Source organism: Pimephales promelas, chromosome 2, assembly GCF_988280905.1.
Source record: "Pimephales promelas chromosome 2, fPimPro1.hap1.1, whole genome shotgun sequence".
Classification (NCBI taxonomy): domain Eukaryota; kingdom Metazoa; phylum Chordata; class Actinopteri; order Cypriniformes; family Leuciscidae; genus Pimephales; species Pimephales promelas.
In genome coordinates this window covers 33,466,662-33,486,910 of record NC_142770.1, presented here as the reverse complement: position 1 = coordinate 33,486,910, position 20,249 = coordinate 33,466,662, and the positions used below count along the sequence as shown (strand labels likewise).

Sequence of the window (20,249 nt, the reverse complement as noted above, 5' to 3'; positions counted from 1 at the left end):
GGCTGCTTCGTTAAAGGTCACTTCCTGTTGCCAGCAGGTGGCGCTATGACTGTGGGTGAATGTCGGCATGTAGATTTGTTCAGGGCGTGACTCTTGTCAAATGTGTAAAATTTCGTGCAGATCTGGGCATTTACAGCCAAGTTACTACAACTTCCTGTTTCATGGCGAATCTTCGACGCCACGGACACGCCCATCGACGAAAACGCGCAGATAGCACAACTTTACATCGTCAATGCCTTTAGAAGGCACAGCAGAAATTTTAAGTCGATCCGACTAAATCCCTAGGAGGAGTTCGTTAAAGTACGGAGTCTGTAAATCGTCCAAAAATGGCCGCCAAATTCAAAATGGCGGACCTCCTGTCGAGTTTAGGGTATGGGTTCTTGAGGCTTTTTTGTGCGTCTTGATATGATACACGTCCCCACCAAATTTCATGCACGTAGGTTGAACGTGGACGAGGGGCTAATTTTTTCCAATTTTCTAGGTGGCGCTAGCGTGCCATTTTGCCCCGCCCATCTGTGAAACCCACAAAATACGAAATTTTTCACCAGTCCTGACATGCGTGCCAAATTTGGTGAGTTTTTGAGCATGTTGCGGCCCCGAAAATGGCACTTACTTTGCAGAAAAAAGAAAAAAAAAAAAAAAAAAAATTAAAGCTGCAAGCAGCGATGGGCGGGCCCTCGCACCTGTAGCACGTCGGGGTCTGAGGCGGCCGTGTTGCATTTTCTGAAGCTCAGCCAGTGCGGATGTGCATTTGCTACGCTGCTTCGTTAAAGGTCACTTCCTGTTGCCAGCAGGTGGCGCTATGACTGTGGGTGAATGTCGGCATGTAGATTTGTTCAGGGCGGGACTCTTGTCAAAGGTGTAAAATTTCATGCATATCTGGGCTTTTACAGCCAAGTTACTACAACTTCCTGTTTCATGGCGAATCATCGACGCCACGGACACGCCCATCGACGAAAACGCGCAGATAGCACAACTTTACATCGTCAATGCCTTTAGAAGGCACAGCAGAAATGTGAAGTCGATCCGACTAAATCCCTAGGAGGAGTTCGTTAAAGTACGTAATGAGTAAATCATCCAAAAATGGCGGTAAAATTAGAAATGGCCGACTTCCTGTTGATTTTAGGGCATCGCTCTAAGAGACTTTTCTGTGCGTCTGGACATGGTAGATGTACCACAAAAATTTCGTACATGTCGGTCAAACACGCAGTGGGGGCTGCTTCGTTAAAGGTCACTTCCTGTTGCCAGCAGGTGGCGCTATGACTTAGGGTGAATGTCGGCATGTAGATTTGTTCAGAGCGGGACTCTTGTCAAATGTGTCAAATTTCGTGCAGATCTGGGCATTTACAGCCAAGTTACTACAACTTCCTGTTTCATGGCGAATCTTCGACGCCACGGACACGCCCATCGATGAAAACGCGCAGATAGCACAACTTCACATCGTCAATGCCTTTAGAAGGCACAGCAGAAATTTTAAGTCGATCCGACTAAATCCCTAGGAGGAGTTTGTTAAAGTACGGAGTGTGTAAATCGTCCAAAAATGGCCGCCAAATTCAAAATGGTGGACTTCCTGTCGAGTTTAGGGTATGGGTTCTTGAGGCTTTTTTGTGCATCTTGATATGATACACGTCCCCACCAAATTCCGTGCATGTAGGTTGAACGTGGACGAGGGGCTAATTTTTTCCAATTTTCTAGGTGGCGCTAGCGTGCCATTTTGCCACGCCCATCTGCGAAACCCACAAAATACGAAATTTTTCACCTGTCCTGACATGCGTGCCAAATTTGGTGACTTTTTGAGCATGTTGCGGCCCCGAAAATGGCGCTTACTTTGCAGAAAAAAGAAAAAAAAAATAATCCTAACAGTTTCAATAGGGTCCTCGCACTGTTAGTGCTCGGGCCCTAATTAAAGCTGCAAGCAGCGATGGGCGGGCCCTCGCACCTGTAGCACGTCGGGGTCTGAGGCGGCCGCGTTGCATTTTCTGCAGCTCAGCCAGTGCGGCTGTGTATTTACTACGCTGCTTCGTTAAAGGTCACTTCCTGTTGCCAGCAGGTGGCGCTATGACTGTGGGTGAATGTCGGAATGTAGATTTGTTCAGGGCGGGACTCTCGTCAAAGGTGTAAAATTTCATACATATCTGGGCTTTTACAGTCAAGTTACTACAACTTCCTGTTTCAAGGCGAATCATCGACGCCACGGACACGCCCATCGACGAAAACCCGCAGATAGCACAACTTTACATCGTCAATGCCTTTAGAAGGCACAGCAGAAATGTGAAGTCGATCCGACTAAAGCCCTAGGAGGAGTTAGTTAAAGTACGTAATGAGTAAATCATCCAAAAATGGCGGTAAAATTAGAAATGGCCGACTTCCTGTTGAGTTTAAGGCATCGCTCCAGGAGACTTTTCTGTGCGTCTGGACATGGTAGATGTACCACAGAAATTTCTTACATATCGGTCAAACATGCGGCGGGGGCTGCTTTGTTAAAGGCCACTTCCTGTTGCCAGCAGGTGGCGCTATGACTGTGGGTGAATGTCGGCATGTAGATTTGTTCAGGGTGGGACTCTTGTCAAATATGTAAAATTTCGTGCAGATCTGGGCATTTACAGCCAAGTTACTACAACTTCCTGTTTCATGGCGAATCATCAACGCTTCGGACACTCGCACCTGTAGCACGTCGGGGTCTGAGGCGGCCGCGTTGCATTTTCTGCAGCTCAGCCAGTGCGGCTGTGTATTTACTACGCTGCTTCGTTAAAGGTCACTTCCTGTTGCCAGCAGGTGGCGCTATGACTGTGGGTGAATGTCGGAAAATTAGAAATGGCCGACTTCCTGTTGAGTTTAAGGCATCGCTCCAGGAGACTTTTCTGTGCGTCTGGACATGGTAGATGTACCACAGAAATTTCTTACATGTCGGTCAAACATGCGGCGGGGGCTGCTTTGTTAAAGGCCACTTCCTGTTGCCAGCAGGTGGCGCTATGACTGTGGGTGAATGTCGGCATGTAGATTTGTTCAGGGTGGGACTCTTGTCAAATATGTAAAATTTCGTGCAGATCTGGGCATTTACAGCCAAGTTACTACAACTTCCTGTTTCATGGCGAATCATCAACGCTTCGGACACGCCCATCGACGAAAATGCGCAGATAGCACAACTTTACATCGTCAATGCCTTTAGAAGGCACAGCAGAAATGTGAAGTCGGTCCGACTAAATCCCTAGGAGGAGTTCGTTAAAGTACGGAGTGTGTAAATCGTCCAAAAATGGCCTCCAAATTCAAAATGGTGGACTTCCTGTCAAGTTTAGGGCATCGCTCCAAGAGGCTGTTTTGTGCGTCTGGTCATAGTAGATGTACCACAGAAGTTTCGTACATGTCGGTCAAACAAGCGGCGGGGGCTGCTTCGTTTAAGGTCACTTCCTGTTGCCACTAGGTGGCGCTATGACTGTGGGTGAATGTCGGCATGTAGATTTGTTCAGGGTGGGACTCTTGTCAAATGTGTAAAATTTCGTGCAGATCTGGGCATTTACAGCCAAGTTACAACAACTTCCTGTTTCATGGCGAATCATTGACGCCACGGACACGCCCATCGACGAAAACACGCAGATAGCACAACTTTACATCGTCAATGCCTTTAGAAGGTACAGCAGAAATTTGAAGTTGATCCAACTAATTCCCTAGGAGGAGTTTGTTAAAGTACGGAGTTTGTAAATCGTCCCAAATCGGTCGCCAAATTCAAAATGGCGGACTTACTGTCGAGTTTAGGGTATGGGTTCTTGAGGCTTTTTTGTACGTCTGGTCATGGTAGATGTACCACAGAAATTTCGTACATGTCGGTCAAACATATGGCGGGGGCTGCTACGTTAAAGGTCACTTCCTGTTGCCAGCAGGTGGCGCTATGACTGTGGGTGAATGTCGGCATGTAGATTTGTTCAGGGCGGGACTCTAGTCAAATGTGTAAAATTTCGTGCAGGTCTGGGCATTTACAGCCAAGTTATTACAACTTCCTGTTTCATGGCGAATCTTCGACGCCACGGACACGCCCATCGACGAAAACGCGCAGATAGCACAACTTTACATCGTCAATGCCTTTAGAAGGCACAGCAGAAATTTTAAGTCCATCCGACTAAATCCCTAGGAGGAGTTCGTTAAAGTACGGAGTCTGTAAATCGTCCAAAAATGGCCGCCAAATTCAAAATGGCGGACATCCTGTCGAGTTTAGGGTATGGGTTCTTGAGGCTTTTTTGTGCGTCTTGCTATGATACACATCCCCACCAAATTTCGTGCATGTAGGTTGAACGTGGACGAGGGGCTAATTTTTTCCAATTTTCTAGGTGGCGCTATCGTGCTATTTTGCCCCGCCCATCCGCGAAACCCACAAAATACGAAATTTTTCACCAGTCCTGACATGCGTGCCAAATTTGGTGAGTTTTTGAGCATGTTGCGGCCCCGAAAATGGCACTTACTTTGCAGAAAAAAGAAAAAAAAAATAATCCTAACAGTTTCAATAGGGTCCTCGCACTGTTAGTGCTCGGGCCCTAATAATCCTAACAGTTTCAATAGGGACCTCGCACTGTTAGTGCTCGGGCCCTAATAAATAATCCTAACAGTTTCAATAGGGTCCTCGCACTGTTAGTGCTCGGGCCCTAATAATCCTAACAGTTTCAATAGGGTCCTCGCACTGTTAGTGCTCGGGCCCTAATAACCCTAACAGTTTCAATAGGGTCCTCGCACTGTTAGTGCTCGGGCCCTAATAACCCTAACAGTTTCAATAGGGTCCTCGCACTGTTAGTGCTCGGGCCCTAATAAATAACCCTAACAGTTTCAATAGGGTCCTCGCACTGTTAGTGCTCGGGCCCTAATAAATTTCAATGAAGGTTGAATAACCTTTGAACTACAGTAGTTATCTGCAATGTCTCATCCATGAAGGTGCAACAATGTTGGGGGAGTTGAGAACGAGAACCAAGCTAACTGAGCAAGTTGAACTTTAGCTATAGTTTGTGCCCCTTTATTAATATGCCTGGAGTAATAATAATAATAAAAAGATCAAATTAACTCAGTATTCCATGATTACTAATTCACTACTATCTCATTTACAATTAAGTACAAATGAACTGTATTGAGTTATGTAATATTGTGTAATGAGCTGTGTAGGTAGGCACTAAAGCAGTCCAATACATTGTTTAAACTTATGTTAAAATAATTAAGATTTGTGTACCACCCTAAAACCTTGGTAAACTCTTGCCAAGGTTTTAATGGTGCACTGCTTAGTAAATGTTTATAATGTGTTAAACATAACGAATTAAATGTTTAACAAGATGTATATATACTGTATAGGCTACAGAAGGCTATATTAGAGACAGACATGCATCGATTTTTTTTAGTTTTGTCGACTGTATATTCAAGTTTCAGCTCAGCACACACAGGCCTATGCTATGGTTCTCGAGTCGAGAACTGGTTGTTGCAGTTCTTGAATCACCAGTACAGAACCGAGAACTGTTTCTTTCGGACACGTTCGATACGGAGAACCGATGAGCTGGAGATACTGCGCATGCGTGATAGCACCGTCTCTGAACAGAACTTTCTTTCGGCCGGCTGATCCTGTGCTGATACATGAGCACGCAGTACGGGTGAACCCAAGACTTAAATGAGAGGGCGAATCGGCGAAATGTAAGTTTATTTAATAACAAATAAAATTATGAAGGATGCGTACTATTATTTGACTGAAGTTATGATTGCAAATGCCTTTAATTTAAAGTATTTTTATCCGCCAGGATGATAGAATTGACGTCATTACGTGATGACGTAAAAGAACTGGTGAACCGTTTTTTTGAACCGGTTCATTAAAACGAACTGTCCGAAAGAACCGGTTCGCGGAAAAGAACCAGACTTCCCATCACTAATGTCAACGCCATTAACGTCCACGTCATTCCGCGTGTCTGTACACACAGTCAAATCTCCAGTCATAAATGCCATTTACCCCAGTGACGGTTAAGTTTAGGGACGGGGTTGAGGTATGTCATATCTTTTTTTTACCTAGGATGGTAAGGGAACAGTCATAAATGCCATTAACCCCAGTGACGGTTAGGTTTAGGGGCGGGGTTTAGGTAAGTCATATATTTATGTAACGTTATGTCAACGGCGTTCATAAACACGCTGAAAGGCGATTATGCGTCTTGATAGCACGCCAAAAATGGAAATACGAATTGGCGTGGCATACACACGCTACTTCATAAGATCAGTCTGGCACAGGAGTTGTTTTTTCAGATTTACCCTCTGATGTCTAAAGTGTTTTTGGGGTCCTTGAGGTGTTTTGACATGCCCTGACATTAGTGCTTTTTGTAGCTGCTTATAAACATATTAATGGAAAATGTGTCATTACACTCTATTCAGCACAAACAGGGCTACCATAATATGGGAGCAACATGTATTTACATGTTTGTATTTTTAGAGAATTATGTTTATGCATGGCACATGTTTATTAAAAAAAAAATCTGAAAATCATCCTGCCCAATCATTCACATAAAACAATACATTGATTGAAATTTTGTAAGAAACGTTTTGTTTGGAAAGGCAATATACATGGGGGCGTGAATGATCATGAATAATGATGTGGTTCACACCAGGAAGACAATGACCTGCATAATAAGCCTTTCATTCAGGTGTTGAGACCACAAGAAAGAATGTGAGGACTTATTTTGTATGCATGCAAATTGTCTAGTATCTATGCAGTTCATTCTCATACTGTATTTTCATAAAGTTTTGGAATATACCCTCTCCCCAAATGCGTCACTTAAAAAACCCCAATAATAAATAATTTAATGAGAAGGCTTGTATCTTGTAAATATATATTTTTTGCTATTTTATTAAAATGTTTTAATGTATTAAAATGTAAATCAACAACAATTACAATTTTAACAATATTTTAAGTGTAATCTTTTTTTAAAGTATACATTTTATCATACGCTTTTCAAAGTTAAGGAATCATTAGTTTGAATATAGCCTACACTGGAACAAACACTATAATAACATCTTAGTTGATGAGTTTATTTTTGACAAAATATTTTTGTTCCTTGAAATGAAACTAAACCAGCACTTCTGACATAAATTTTTACCAGGATTATTATTACAATAGTATTATTCCTCACAGCGTCGCAAGACGACTTGAATGTGTTTTATCGAGCTGATGTGGGAGGAGGATCATCTCAATTCATTTGATTTGAATAGTGCGTGCTCTCCATGGGCATGTTCACATTAGCAATTAATGAGCTGTAATGAGAACGACTGACATCACTCTCTTTTCATACAGATTACACAAACAGAGAATATTTGTTTTCCTTTTGAATTAGATAATTTAATAGTAGACACTTAAATGATTATAAAGATATTGCTGGTGCCTGGGTGAATAGTATTCACTGAGTTTTTTTTAAATTTATAGATGTGAGATTTAAATTTAGAGAAAAAAAGTTCACGAGGATGGAGAGGCAGAAAGCACACCCTGTTTATTTACTTTATTTTACAAATGCACAATGTTGTATTTTGATTGTAAGTGGTCACATAAAAAAGTAGATATTGAACAGTTTCTTTTTTTTCACATATCTGAAGTCTTTATAACCATAACCGACAGAGTATTTTAAGTCTATTTTGCTGCTTTGTGAAAAAAACAACAACAAAAAAAAAAAAACGAGCAAAACGCACTGGTGTGTTTGCCGACCCCAGAGGGTTAAAGGTATCGACAGATTTTTTCATTACATAACTCCTGACACAAATTAATAGATAACTGTAACTATAAGTTTCTCAAAATAAAAGTGGTGAAATACTGAAACTTATATTTAAGTTTATATACTTATACTTATGAAGTCTTATATTTTTGTAATGATGTATAGTTTGTCAAAATAATAACATTAAATCAGACATTAACTTTGACATATTTCAACCAAGAATGATTCAGTGCGTCGGCGTCCTCGTGAAGGCTAACAGTTAAAGTCCCTGTAAAGGCAATTCTACAAAAATGTTATAAACACATTATAAATGTTACAAATGTATTGCTAAAACATATTACAAAGACTGTGAACTGTGAAGTACTGAAATACGGAGTTAGACCGTTAAACAGTTTTTCACCATTGCAATTTTACGGATTGTTTGGGCGGGGCTAAAACAGGGCTCGATGACACACTGGAGCCCATGAGCTCCTAGACACGAGTCTGATCTCTCCCCTTACACACAATAACACTCCCGATCATGTACAAAACAGATCGGTATCTTCATTTAAATTCCCAAAAAACGATCACATCAAGAAGAGGTTTTTAGAGAGCCAACCTTGATAAAGAGCTGAGGATCACCGCCAACGCCCGCCTCTGTAGTGATAATTTTTGGCTGTGGTTTCAGCAGAGCCAGCGGACACGCCCCCAGCGTTTGAGAACAGAGATAACTGCTCATTTTTTCAAGATTTTGATAGCTTATTTTATGTACTTGCCGGCTTTTTTTATCATTCAAATTTGGCTGGGTGGCTAATAACACATTTTTCTGTGGTGTGACATACTCAGAATACATACTTAATTTTGACTTTACAGGGACTTTAACATACTAAGAGTCTTTTGTCGCTTTAATATTTTTTTGCGGTCAGAATAGAGGATACTAAAGACGCAAGATGTCAGAACATTATGGTTACCACAGTGCCATTCATTGCAATTTTGGGAGTGAGTCGTGTTCTGTATATACATGGAAAGATTATTTAGGAAACGATTAATTTACAAGCATGGAAAGATAATTTACGGGACTCACTCTCACATTTAAATGCAGTTGTCAATCCTGAAACTTTACAGTGTTTATGTGGCCTTACATCCACACAAAACATTCGTATACATATATTTTGTAAAGAGAATATCTAAAACAAATCACACCTTTTATTTTGGTTGAGTTATTTATTTATTTGTTTTTTTTTCCTGTTGTTCACACCACTTACCTCAGTATCTCCAATATGCACTTTATATTCTTCAGTCCAGTGCAGAGCAGCTTCACTCCTGAATCCTGCAGATTATTATTGTTCATGTTCAGCTCTTTCAGATTGGTATCTGATCCAAGAACTGTAGCCAGAGCTGAACAGCTTTTGTCTGTTAAGTCACAATCATTTAACCTACAATATAAAGAAATCACATAAAATAATTGGATGGAACATATAGAATACATTCTCTGAATAAAATAAATAAATGTTTTCCATTATTTATTACATTAACAGTAAATATACAGTGAGGAGTGTGAGCTACGCGGACATTAGAGGTTGTGGGTGGTGATGGCGCAGAGGATAAGACACATGCCTTTGGTGTGAGAGACACGTTTTGAATCCACTGTGAGACACCAATGTGTCCCTGAGCAAGACACTTAACCATAATAAAGGCTAGATGTCTTGTCCGTGCTGCTGACCAATGGAGGTTGACGTCCGAACCTGCCGGCCAGTCACAGGCAGCTTGCTCACTTGTAACGTGTTTTAATGGTGTATACACTTTTTAAATAACCATAACTTGTTCAATTTTCTACCGATTTTCAAATGGTTTGGTTTGTTATAAACGTCAGAGATGTAGTTATGACACTGCATACTTATGAATAATAAGTGTATAAATAAATAATCATCCAGATTTATAGCCATGTTAAAAACATTTGTAAGAAACCAAACATTGTGTTCGTGCTGATCACTCATCTGGAACCATCATACATCAGGAACCACAGAGCCCAAAGCTTGCCTGTGACAAGATGGCCGCCGGTGATGACGATATAGACTCTGCCGTAAGACTAGACCCCGAAGCCGCTGCCAGGCGCCGCCATTAGCGCCATTTAGAATATCAGCCGCCGCCAGCCAATAATCTCGTAAGCCAAATTGAGCCGCCAGCTGATAAAGTTTGGCTAAGCCGGCTAAAATTATTTGCATCAAATAATATTTCTATCACATAGAGACATACACACATGAAATATATAAACAATACACGCGATCTATTTTCCCACTGGATTCACAACAGCACAGTCTTGTGCTCGTTGCTACGATACGCAGACAGACTCAATGAATTGACGACCAATTAAAATTGCTCATTTTCCATAAAGAAGCTATGTTTTTTTCCCTCGCACTTGAAGTTGAGGTGAAATGGCGGAAAGAAGCAAGAAAGGTAATTTTGATAGCAATACTCTCACATACTTTCCGGTTGCACAAACACCTGAATCAAAGATTGATGTTATGAATTAAATATTCTGGAACGGAGAGATTTATAGCACTGAACGTGATATTACTTTGTCCATATTAAAATAATTTGTCCATATTAAAAACTTTGTCCATATTAAAATAATACTGATAATAAGGCGAGACACGGCTGTTTTTTTTGTTTGTTTTTTTTTTACTGGTCAATTTTGAGATTTTAGGGATTTTGTCTTCAGGTCCTTTCAGAATTGTGGTAAAAAAAATCTGAAATATACATTTAGGTCTTTATTTTACTTCACTTCGTCTGCGTCTGTAGAAATCTCCACTTCAGTAGAACTAGTTATTTTATGAAGACATTACAGAGGGATTTATAAATATATTATTTGTAGCCTGATATGTATAACATTTTTTTCCAAAAAACATGGCGAAAATCATTATATTCTGATTTATAGGATAACAAAAGTAGATATCCATAATTCCCTCTGTAATTTTTTTCCAATCTAACATGTGAACACAATGAAAAAAAACATTTTTAACCTGGCTTTACCAAATACTCAGATTTCGTTTTTTAAAATATATGCAACTTGGCACATATTAAATTATATATTGCCCAATTTGCATATTTAAACAAATAAATTAAAGAAAACTTGTGATGCATTCTGTGATACACCCTATTCATCCGTAGTGTCTCGGCTTAACTAACAGTTATAAAGTTGAACAGCGAATTACTGTACATGTCATAAATACATGCATAACGTTACTCCGTGAAGAAATAGGCTAGTTCTAAATCTTCACTTTAGGTGTTTTGTGCAACCGTTCTTATAAGTAAGAATGCCTTTTTTCAGGACTATAATGCCATTTTGTCATTGAGTCAGGACTAGTGTTTTATGGATATTTTTGTTCTCTTTTAGGACGCGGAATTAACAAATATATCAGCACATCACGAACACATCTGCTTAAGGATTCTGGAGTGACATGGAGGCCTCACAGTGTTGATTCTGTTCGTAGCGTTCGTTCACATTTTTGGACATATATGGGCGATCTGTATGTGAAAAACAATCGCATTGATGACAAACTCTATACTGCAAACTCTGCTTTGAAGCAGAAATGACAAAAGAACATGGAATATTGTCAAAAGTGTACAGCTAGGGAGAAAAAACGTCAAGTGGAAACTTCCTTGCTCATGCCAAAGCTGCGCATAAAGAGAGTACAATATTTCTCAAAGAACAATCAAGTAAACTGACCAACTGGGTCCAAACTGTGCCGAAAAGGAAGCCCAGCTACTTCCCAGTTTGATGTTAATTGCGACATCGTGTTGTGGCTGTGCCAGGAGCTGCTCCCTTTTGAATTAATAGAAAAGGAAGGTTTTCAAGCATTCAACAAGAAAAATATTCATCTCAATTTGCCAACCAGCAGAGCCCTTGCAACAACAGCCCTGGCAGATGTCTACATGGGTTTGAAGTCCAAAGTCAAAGAACAACTGGCAGACATTGTCAGTGGTACTATAATGTTAGATGGCTGGACTGAGGCTCATTATTGATACCCATATGTTGGTGTGAGAATCTGCACTGTAGATGCGAACTGGAATTTCCTTCTGTTTACACTTTGTGTTAAACCTGTAGAAAATCCCACATCAGAAAACCTTACAATGTTTGTAAGGGAACTACTCGAAGAATTCCTTCCCAAAGATAAAAATGTGTTGCTCTTTGACACAACAGATGGGGCAGCGAATATGATTAAGTTGTCCCATTTACTGGGCCATGAGAGAGTAACATGTGTGGCACACTGTTTACACAACTTACTCATAACAGACACTCTTAACAAAATCCTTGAAGCCCAAGTCTTAATTGCCCAATGCAAAGATATTGTCAGTGCACTGCACTTCAAGGCCCATATAATCGAGGAATTTGTGTTGGAGCAGAAAGTAGCAGACATATTTGCCAAAATTGAAGACCTGCAGGATGAAATTGATGCAGATTCCAATGATCCTATTGATGAAATGGATGATGCAGAGGATTGGTAGCTGGGAACTAAGAAATCAAAACAGGACTCACAGACACACAAAACACTGAAGACCACTGTGCCAACACGTTGGAACAGTGTCCTCAACATGTTCAGAAGCTTAGTCAGTATGGAGACAAGTCACTGAAATATTGAAGAGGATAGGAAAGCTCTTGTTATGCCTGCTACCTGATGACATCAAGCTGCTTTGTAACTTAGTTAGTTTTTTGGAAGACTTTGAGAAATTCACTCTCATTTTAAGTGAAGTCTGTCCAAACCTGAGTGCCATACCACTAATAAGGGCTCGAATCAAGAAAATCTGTGCAGTGGCTCCCAGAGATCCACTACTAATGAAGAGAGTCAAAGAACTAATAGTGAAAAACATGGACAAACGAATCCCCATGTCAGATCTGGTTAGAGCCACCGCAGTGTTTGATCCAGCTGTCAGAGATATCACTATGATGAAAGATGAAAGCAGAGAGCTGCTGCAGAATCTCCACGAGAAAACCACGAGATAGATGCTTTTCTGGCAGTGAGAACAAGAGACCAAGGAGCATTAGACTTTTGGCGAACCCATAGCAATACTTTCCCCACACTGTCCGCTATGGCCCGGCACTACCTCTCCATTTCACCAGGTAGTGTGCCGGTGAAATGCCTGTTTAGTTCCACTGGCCTTCTGCTCAATGGCAAACGATCATCACTTGCTCCTTCAAGGTGTAATACGATAAGCTTCATCCATGATAATGCCAAGTTATTGTATACAACTTAGCCTACATACATTTAGCCTAAACACAACACATCGTTGGCTATTTGAAAATGTTTAGTAGCATACATCAATCGATATACAAAATATGTAAATATGTTGTGAAAGTAAAATCGGGTGTTTTCTTTATTACATTGTATTGCATTTTGTGAAAAATATAGTGTAAGCCATGCATTGCTTTAAAATATTTAGATCTAGTAAATCAGTATAACATGGACATCTGTAGACATGAAGTGGCAACTTCAGCCGTTTGCAGCTATGAAAAGTTTGGCGGCTGCAGCAGCCATTTAAGTTTTGGCTGAGCCGGCTAGCCAGCCGAATAATATCATCAGCCAGCCATTATTCTCAAAACAAATGGCTTCGGGGTCTACGTAAGACATCTAGCCTTTATTATGGATATCTATGCACTTAACCCTTAGTTGCTCCAGAGGCGTGTGACCTCTGACATATATAGCAATTGTAATTCGCTTTGGATAAAAGCGTCAGCTATATGAATAAATGTCAAATGTAAATGTAGAGGTTAACTAGTCTTTTCTATATTTTAGTATAGTGTGCTTCATCCTTTGCTAACTGAAGTTCATGTTTTGATGAAAATATGTGGTATATGGTTAAGAATCACTATAGAGCAGTGTAGATAAAGGAGATGAGAGCTAAACATGACTAATTACATTAAATTACTTACAGGGCTCTTTTGGCGGTTTTGATGACTGCTAATAATCTAATGAGACACTCGTCTGATTTCTTGAATTTCTGAAGCTCAAACTCCTCCAGCTCCTTCTCTGATGTCAACAACACAAAGGCTAAAGCAGACCACTGGGCAGGTGAAAGGTCAGCAGATGAGAGACTTCCTTTGCTAAGGTGGGTCTGAATCTCGTTCACCAGAGTTTGGTCGTTCAGTTCATTCAGACAGTAGAACAGATTGATGGATCTCTCTGCAGGAAGATTATCCTCTAATTTCTGCTTGATGTACTGAACTATTTCCTTGTTGCACTGAACTATCTCCTTGTTGCTCCGGTCAGTGTCGTCTCGCTGTGTTAACAGACCTCGTAAGAGTAGTTGAACTATCCCCTTGATGCTCCGGTCAGTGGCGTCTCGCTGTGTTAACAGACCTCGTAAGAGTCGTCGATTGGACTGGAGTGACAGACCGAGGAGGAAGCGAAGGAAAAGGTCCAGGTGTCCATTGTCACTCTCCAGCGCCTTGTCCACTGCAGTCTTGAGAAAATCAATCATGGTTTCATTTCTGTTTTTCTGTTCTGTAGACTCATGATCAAACACACTTGTCTTGTTGATGTCTAGAAACAGATGTGCATAAAGGGCTGCAATAAACTCTTGAATGCTCAAGTGAACAAAGCAGTACATGGTACCAAGAACGATCCCTGTTTCCTCCTTAAAGATCTGGGTACACATGCCTGAGTACACTGATGCCTTATAGACGTCAAGACCACAGGCTTCCAGGTCTGTGTCATAGAAGATCAGGTTGTTTCTTTCCAGCTGATGAAATGCCAGTTTCCCCAGTGAAAGGATGGCTTCTTTATCCCAGGAAACATCTGGTGTGTATTCTCCATCATATTTCCGGCGGCTCTGCTGGATCTGAAAGCGGAGAAAGTGTGTGTACATTTGTGTCAGAGTCTTGGGAGTGTCTTCAGTGTTTGATTCCTGCAGTGTTTTAGAGATCTCATCAGCCTGAGTGTTTCTCACATCATTATTTCTCTTCTCCTCCAGAATGTTCTGGAGAACAGTGGCTGAAATCCAGCAGAAGACTGGGATGTGGCACATGATAAAGAGACTCTTTGATTGTTTAACATGATCTATGATTTCATTGGCCATTTTCTCATCTTTGAATCTTTTTCTGAAGTACTCTTGCTTTTGTGCGTCGCTGAATCCTCGTATCTCTGTCAGCCGGTCGATACAGTCAGGAGGAATCTTACTGGCAGCTGCTGGTCTGCTGGTGATCCAGACGAGAGCAGAAGGAAGCAGATTTCCCTTCATGAGGTTCGTTAGGAGAACATCCAGAGAGGCTGGTGACGATACATCACGCCACATCTCATTACAATCAAACTTCAGAGGAAGGCGACATTCGTCCAGTCCATCAAAGATGAACAGCACTTTGAACTGATTCCTTCTTGTAAGGTTCAGTCCTTTTGTCTCTGGGAAAAACTGAGTTATAAGGTCCATCAAACTTAGTTTTTCTGTCTCCTTTAAGTTCATCTCTCTGAATGGAAGAGGAAATATGAAGCTGATATCTTGATTTTCTTTTCCTTCAGCCCAGTCCAGAACAAACTTTTGCACAGAGACTGATTTCCCGATGCCAGCGACTCCTTTTGTCAGTACAGTTCGGATCTTCTCGTCTTGTTCAGGCGCTTCAAACAAATGTGTGCATTCAACCTGTATCTCTTGTGCTTCATGACGTCTGGAAGCAACTTCAATCTGTCTCACCTCATGTTCAGTATTGACCTGTTCACTGCCACCCTGAGTGATGTAGAGATCTGTGTAGATGTTATTCAGGAGTGTGGAGTCACCTTGCTTCGCCATTCCTTCAAACACACATTGATACTTCTTCTTTAGGCCACATTTCAGCTGATGAATGAAGAACAACTCATCTAAACACAGGAACAGAAAATAGATAGTTTAAGTCTTCAATTTCTCTCCTACATTTATAAGAGACAATCAGACAGATGATGACGAGTCTCTTGCCTTCTAGAGCATCAGCAGCTTCATCTTGCTTCATCTCTCTCAGGTAATGTAGTGTGAGATCAAGAGCTGCTGATTTGATACTGGATCTGTTCTCATTAAAGTCCTTCACAAAGTGTTGTGTGTTCTCATGTTGTAGTATTTTCTTTAACTTCTCCAGTTCATTCTTCAGAAATGTGATTATTTTCTTCTCAAGATCCTACAAACAAAGTAAGCGAAAAGACAGAATAACACAATAAGCCAAATTCTACATTTTGTCAACACTATTTACTGTATTAATAATTATAATTGATGTACATAAAAAATCCAGTTAAAAGACTAACATGCTAAGAAAGTTGTGCTAAAATGTTTTTAAAATGAAAAAAAAAATGAGATGAAGAAAAATGTATTAAATTTATTTTTTAGATATTTATTAAACATTTATAAAAATGTGTTTTCTACCTGGAAGATCCCAAGAAGATTGTCTTTGAAACTCTTGTGGTTCCTGTGAGTCTGAAGATCTGAGTCTAATGTCTCATATTGAAGCCTGTAATCACATTAGTAAAATAAAATACTAACTGATATTTTACAGAAAGGGAAATGAGCATTAGGTGTGAATACTCTGTTTAAAAGTTGTATCAGTGAATACCAATCATGAAACAAGTTTAGATCAAATATTTGTCAGTCAACGTGTGACAAAATGAGTAACACAAAATACCTTTTATTAGATGATGGTGTTTTCTCACTGAAGTTTAGTGGACAATCATTAGACTGATCACTCTTCAGAGACACAGAGCTGGACACATGTGAGCCTGATCTTACACTGATGACACAAAGAACAGTTGAAAATTTTTAATGTTGCAAATGGTAATTAAATGCAGCCTTTTTTTCATTATTTCAATTTGTTCATTAGAGAAATACCATTCGGTTATAAGGGAGGGTCATATCTTTTTATTTTTTGTTGAGGGGAGAGTGATCCAACTTTTTTTGTCTAGGGAGATGGTCACCCAATTTTTGCATTCATGAAAACAGCAAAATTTCAAAGTGGCTTGTTTGGTGCATATTTTTTCCATGTAGCTCTCTCGGTCTCGGCCCCACATTGCTATCAGATGGGTCTTACCCAACAAAAATCCAGTTTGCCACTGTTTGACAGTGAGCGCGCATCAGTACGCGCTCAGAAAAAGTGCATTAGAACAGAACGCCAATGAAATGTTTACCCGGCAAAGCTTTAAAGCACGAGCAAATAATGAGCTTTTGTGATTGCGAATAAGTGCAGTGTCCTGTGAGTGTAACTCTACCGCCGCATTAACACGTGATGTGAATGTACGTTGAGTTTTACAGTATTGAGACTGAGGCGCCAGAACTGCAGCTGATATAATGTGCGCTGTAGCACAATAATACCATATTTTAGTTCCCTGACATTATTGTGTTCCCAGAACAATGTAATAATGAGTAAATCTACTGAAATTACCATCATAACAGTGGAGTGTGATGTGTTAGATGTAGGGCTACCACATTTTTAAATTACTATTAGTATTATTTGAAGTTAACATAATAAAATATACACAAAGGCTTTCTTTAAAGTGAATTTCGTTTTTTATTAATTGTCTCTTAATTTTAATCAAGTTTTTACCAATTGCCTGGATATAATAAATAAGTAAATAGTAGAAAATAGGTCATCATGAAACGGAGGTCCCGGCACGTGAACTGGACTCTTGTCTCAAATGAACCGAAAAGTATAGCTTACTTTTCGGTTCATTTGAGACTGCTCTCTGCTTATGTAAACCTATGAAATGTGCATTTCTCTCTGGCGTGTTCACTACTCCGAAGATCGCGAGTCATCGTCAACTCTTTATATTTGCAGGCAACACTAACAAAGACTTGTTTATTAATAAACAATTAAAATGTCTCCTTGCTATATTTAACATGTTCATAATCATTACTTTTGCCGGTTCTTCGTGGCAGCTTTTAGATAGGCTAATTTATTTGCAGCGCCACCCTTACATGTTACATGAACGCCTCACCACTGCATCAGTACTGAAAACATGTTTGTTTGTTTGTTTTTTTCAACTCAAAAATCTTGAAGCGAACCAAATTGTAGGTTTGGTCTATCGTTACAGCCCTAGTAAGATGAGAAAGCAGGAGTTTAGTCATTTGTCATGGTCGTAAAAAACAATGGCTATCTGAACATCTTTTAAGCGCAAATCAGCACAGAAGTAATCAATAAATTATCGTGGAGGGTCATGCTTTTTTCACAGTCATTTTGGAGGATCATAGAAAAAACGTCTCGGTTACGGATGTAACCCTCGTTCCCTGAGTAGGGAACGGAGACGTTACATCAGAAGTGACGGAGATTGGGGATTTCGCATAGAAAGCCAATCCTCTTCGAGTATTTAATCACGAGCCAATGGCATGCAATGCCTTGGGGCTGCGGAAATTTGCATAGCGCACTCCGCCCTACTCCATGAGTATAAAAGGAGGAAGTGAACGCAACCACAGTATGTCTTCGCTGAGGAGCCGAGACTGAACTCAGGCGTCTACCCAGCGATACAGCAGAAGTGGCAGGGAGACGTAACGTCTCCGTTCCCTACTCAGGGAATGAGGGTTACATCCGTAACCGAGACGTTCCCTTTCGTAGTCACTTTGAGTTACGTCAGAAGTGACGGAGATTGGGGATCAATGCCATCACGCCATCTTACAGCTGTCTTCCAGTGCCCTGCGAAAGTCTAGACTCCTGACTGAAGGCTTAATCCAGGAATCCTACTTTGACACAAGAATACCAAGGTACACTGGGAAACATATCCCGGGAGGGAGATGTTACCAGATGCCTGCCGTAGGGAGGACTTACAAAAACACATATGGCCGCATAGGGACGCATATAAGAATCACTGGAGCACCAACCGTAGGTGGTACTTAGGCTCCAGGGGTGGCAGATGGCTTGCCAAGGGAAGACACATGCTCAGAGAGGCTTACAGTGGATAATACACATGGGACAGTTACCGTAGGGAACCGTACACATGGAGGCACCTAGCCGGCAACCAGAGCGAAGCAGTGGTGCCCACGTCTTGGGTGCTGGAGGACTCAAGGCTTCAAAGGAAGACTACTGAGGAATATCGCACTTATCCAGTCGAGAGTGGAATGGCGAGCAAGCGAAGACACCTAAGCAGGTCCGGTACTGGCGGAAGCGAGTACGTGAGAGGACACCGGCTCGACTCGTAGATTATAGAATCTGGCGAAGGTGTTTGGTGTCGCCCAGCCTGCAGCTCTACAGATGTCTGTTAGCGAGGCGCCGTGCGCTAGAGCCCAAGAGGAGGCCACACTCCGAGTGGAATGGGCCGTCACACCAAGGGGGCACGGACGGCCTTGCTGCTGGTAACACAAAACAATAGCGTCCACTATCCAGTGAGACAGCCGCTGTTTTGAGAGAGCCCTTCCCTTCTGGCTCCCTCCATGACAGACAAAGAGCTGGTCTGAGGTCCTGAAACACTGCGTTCTGTCCACGTAGGTGCGAAGAGCACGTACCGGACAGAGCAGTGCCAAGGCTGGGTCTGCCTCCTCCAGGGGCAGCGCTTGCAGGTTCACCACCTGGTCCCGGAAGGGAGTGGTGGGAACCTTGGGCACATATCCCGGCCGGGGTCTCAAGACAACGCGAGAGTAAGCCGGCCCGAACTCCAGGCACGCTTCGTCAACGGAGAATGCTTGCAGGTCCCCCACCCTCTTGACGGAGGCCAATGCAACCAGGAGTGCTGTCTTCATAGACAGAAACTTTAACTCTACCGATTGCAGAGGCTCAAAGGGAGGCCTCTGCAGAGCACTGCTGCGAGGTCCCAAGAGGGTACGAGGGGAGGACGAGGCGTCCCGTCCAGGAGCCACACGTGTAGCTTCCACAGTTCGGGACGAGGGTGCCACAGAGTGCCCCGTCTCTGAGTGAGTAGATCGCATCTCAGAGGAATAGGCCAAGGAGGTGCTGTCGCGAGGAGCATGAGTTCGGAGAACCACGTCCTGGTGGGCCAATAAGGGGCTACCAGCAAGACCTGCTCCTCGTCCTCCTTGATCTTGCACAACACCCGTGCAAGGAGGATCACTGGGGGAAACGCATATTTGCGTGGGCCCCGAGGCCAGCTGTGCGCCAGTGCATCTGAGCCGAGAGTGCCCTCGGTCAGGGAGTAAAACTGGGCGCAGTGGGATGAGTCCCGGGAGGCAAACAGATCTATCTGAGCCTCCCCGAACTGGTCCCAAATCAGCTGGACCGTCTGGGGATGGAGTCGCCATTCGCCGGAGACAGGGTGGATCCGTGACAGCTCGTCGGCTGCCAGGTTCCGGTCTCCAGGAATGTGCACAGCACGAAGGGACCTCAGGTGCTTCTGACTCCATAGCAAGAGGTGGCGGGCGAGCTGTGACAACTGGCGCGAGCGTAGACCCCCCTGATGGTTGATGTACGCTACAGCAGTGGTGTTGTCTGAACGGACAAGTATATGTTGGCCCCTGAGCAGTGCTCGAAAGCGGTGCAGGGCCAGGCGTACTGCCAACAGCTCGAGGCAATTGATGTGCATGAGGCGCTGGGGTCCTGTCCAGGAACCTGCGGCTGCATGCCCATTGCACATGGCACCCCAACCCGTGGTAGATGCATCCGTGGAGACA

At 42.1% G+C, this 20,249-nt stretch overlaps 1 protein-coding gene across 5 annotated transcripts in view; it reads right to left on the bottom strand.

Annotated features, from left to right (window-relative positions):
* Window positions 1-20,249, bottom strand: part of LOC148997230 (NACHT, LRR and PYD domains-containing protein 12-like) — a 93,064-nt gene that overhangs the window by 54,766 nt on the left and 18,049 nt on the right. For 4 of the 5 annotated variants that reach the window (XM_089122135.1, XM_089122139.1, XM_089122147.1 and 1 more), the window contains exons 4-8: window positions 16,327-16,431; window positions 16,071-16,155; window positions 15,633-15,828; window positions 13,621-15,538; window positions 8,954-9,124 (exon numbers count right to left, since the gene is read on the bottom strand). In XM_089122135.1, the coding sequence (XP_088978261.1) occupies window positions 8,954-9,124; window positions 13,621-15,538; window positions 15,633-15,828; window positions 16,071-16,155; window positions 16,327-16,431 (2,475 nt within the window). The remainder of the gene's footprint in view (window positions 1-8,953; window positions 9,125-13,620; window positions 15,539-15,632; window positions 15,829-16,070; window positions 16,156-16,326; window positions 16,432-20,249) is intronic. The other variant, XM_089122144.1, reaches the window with a different exon arrangement.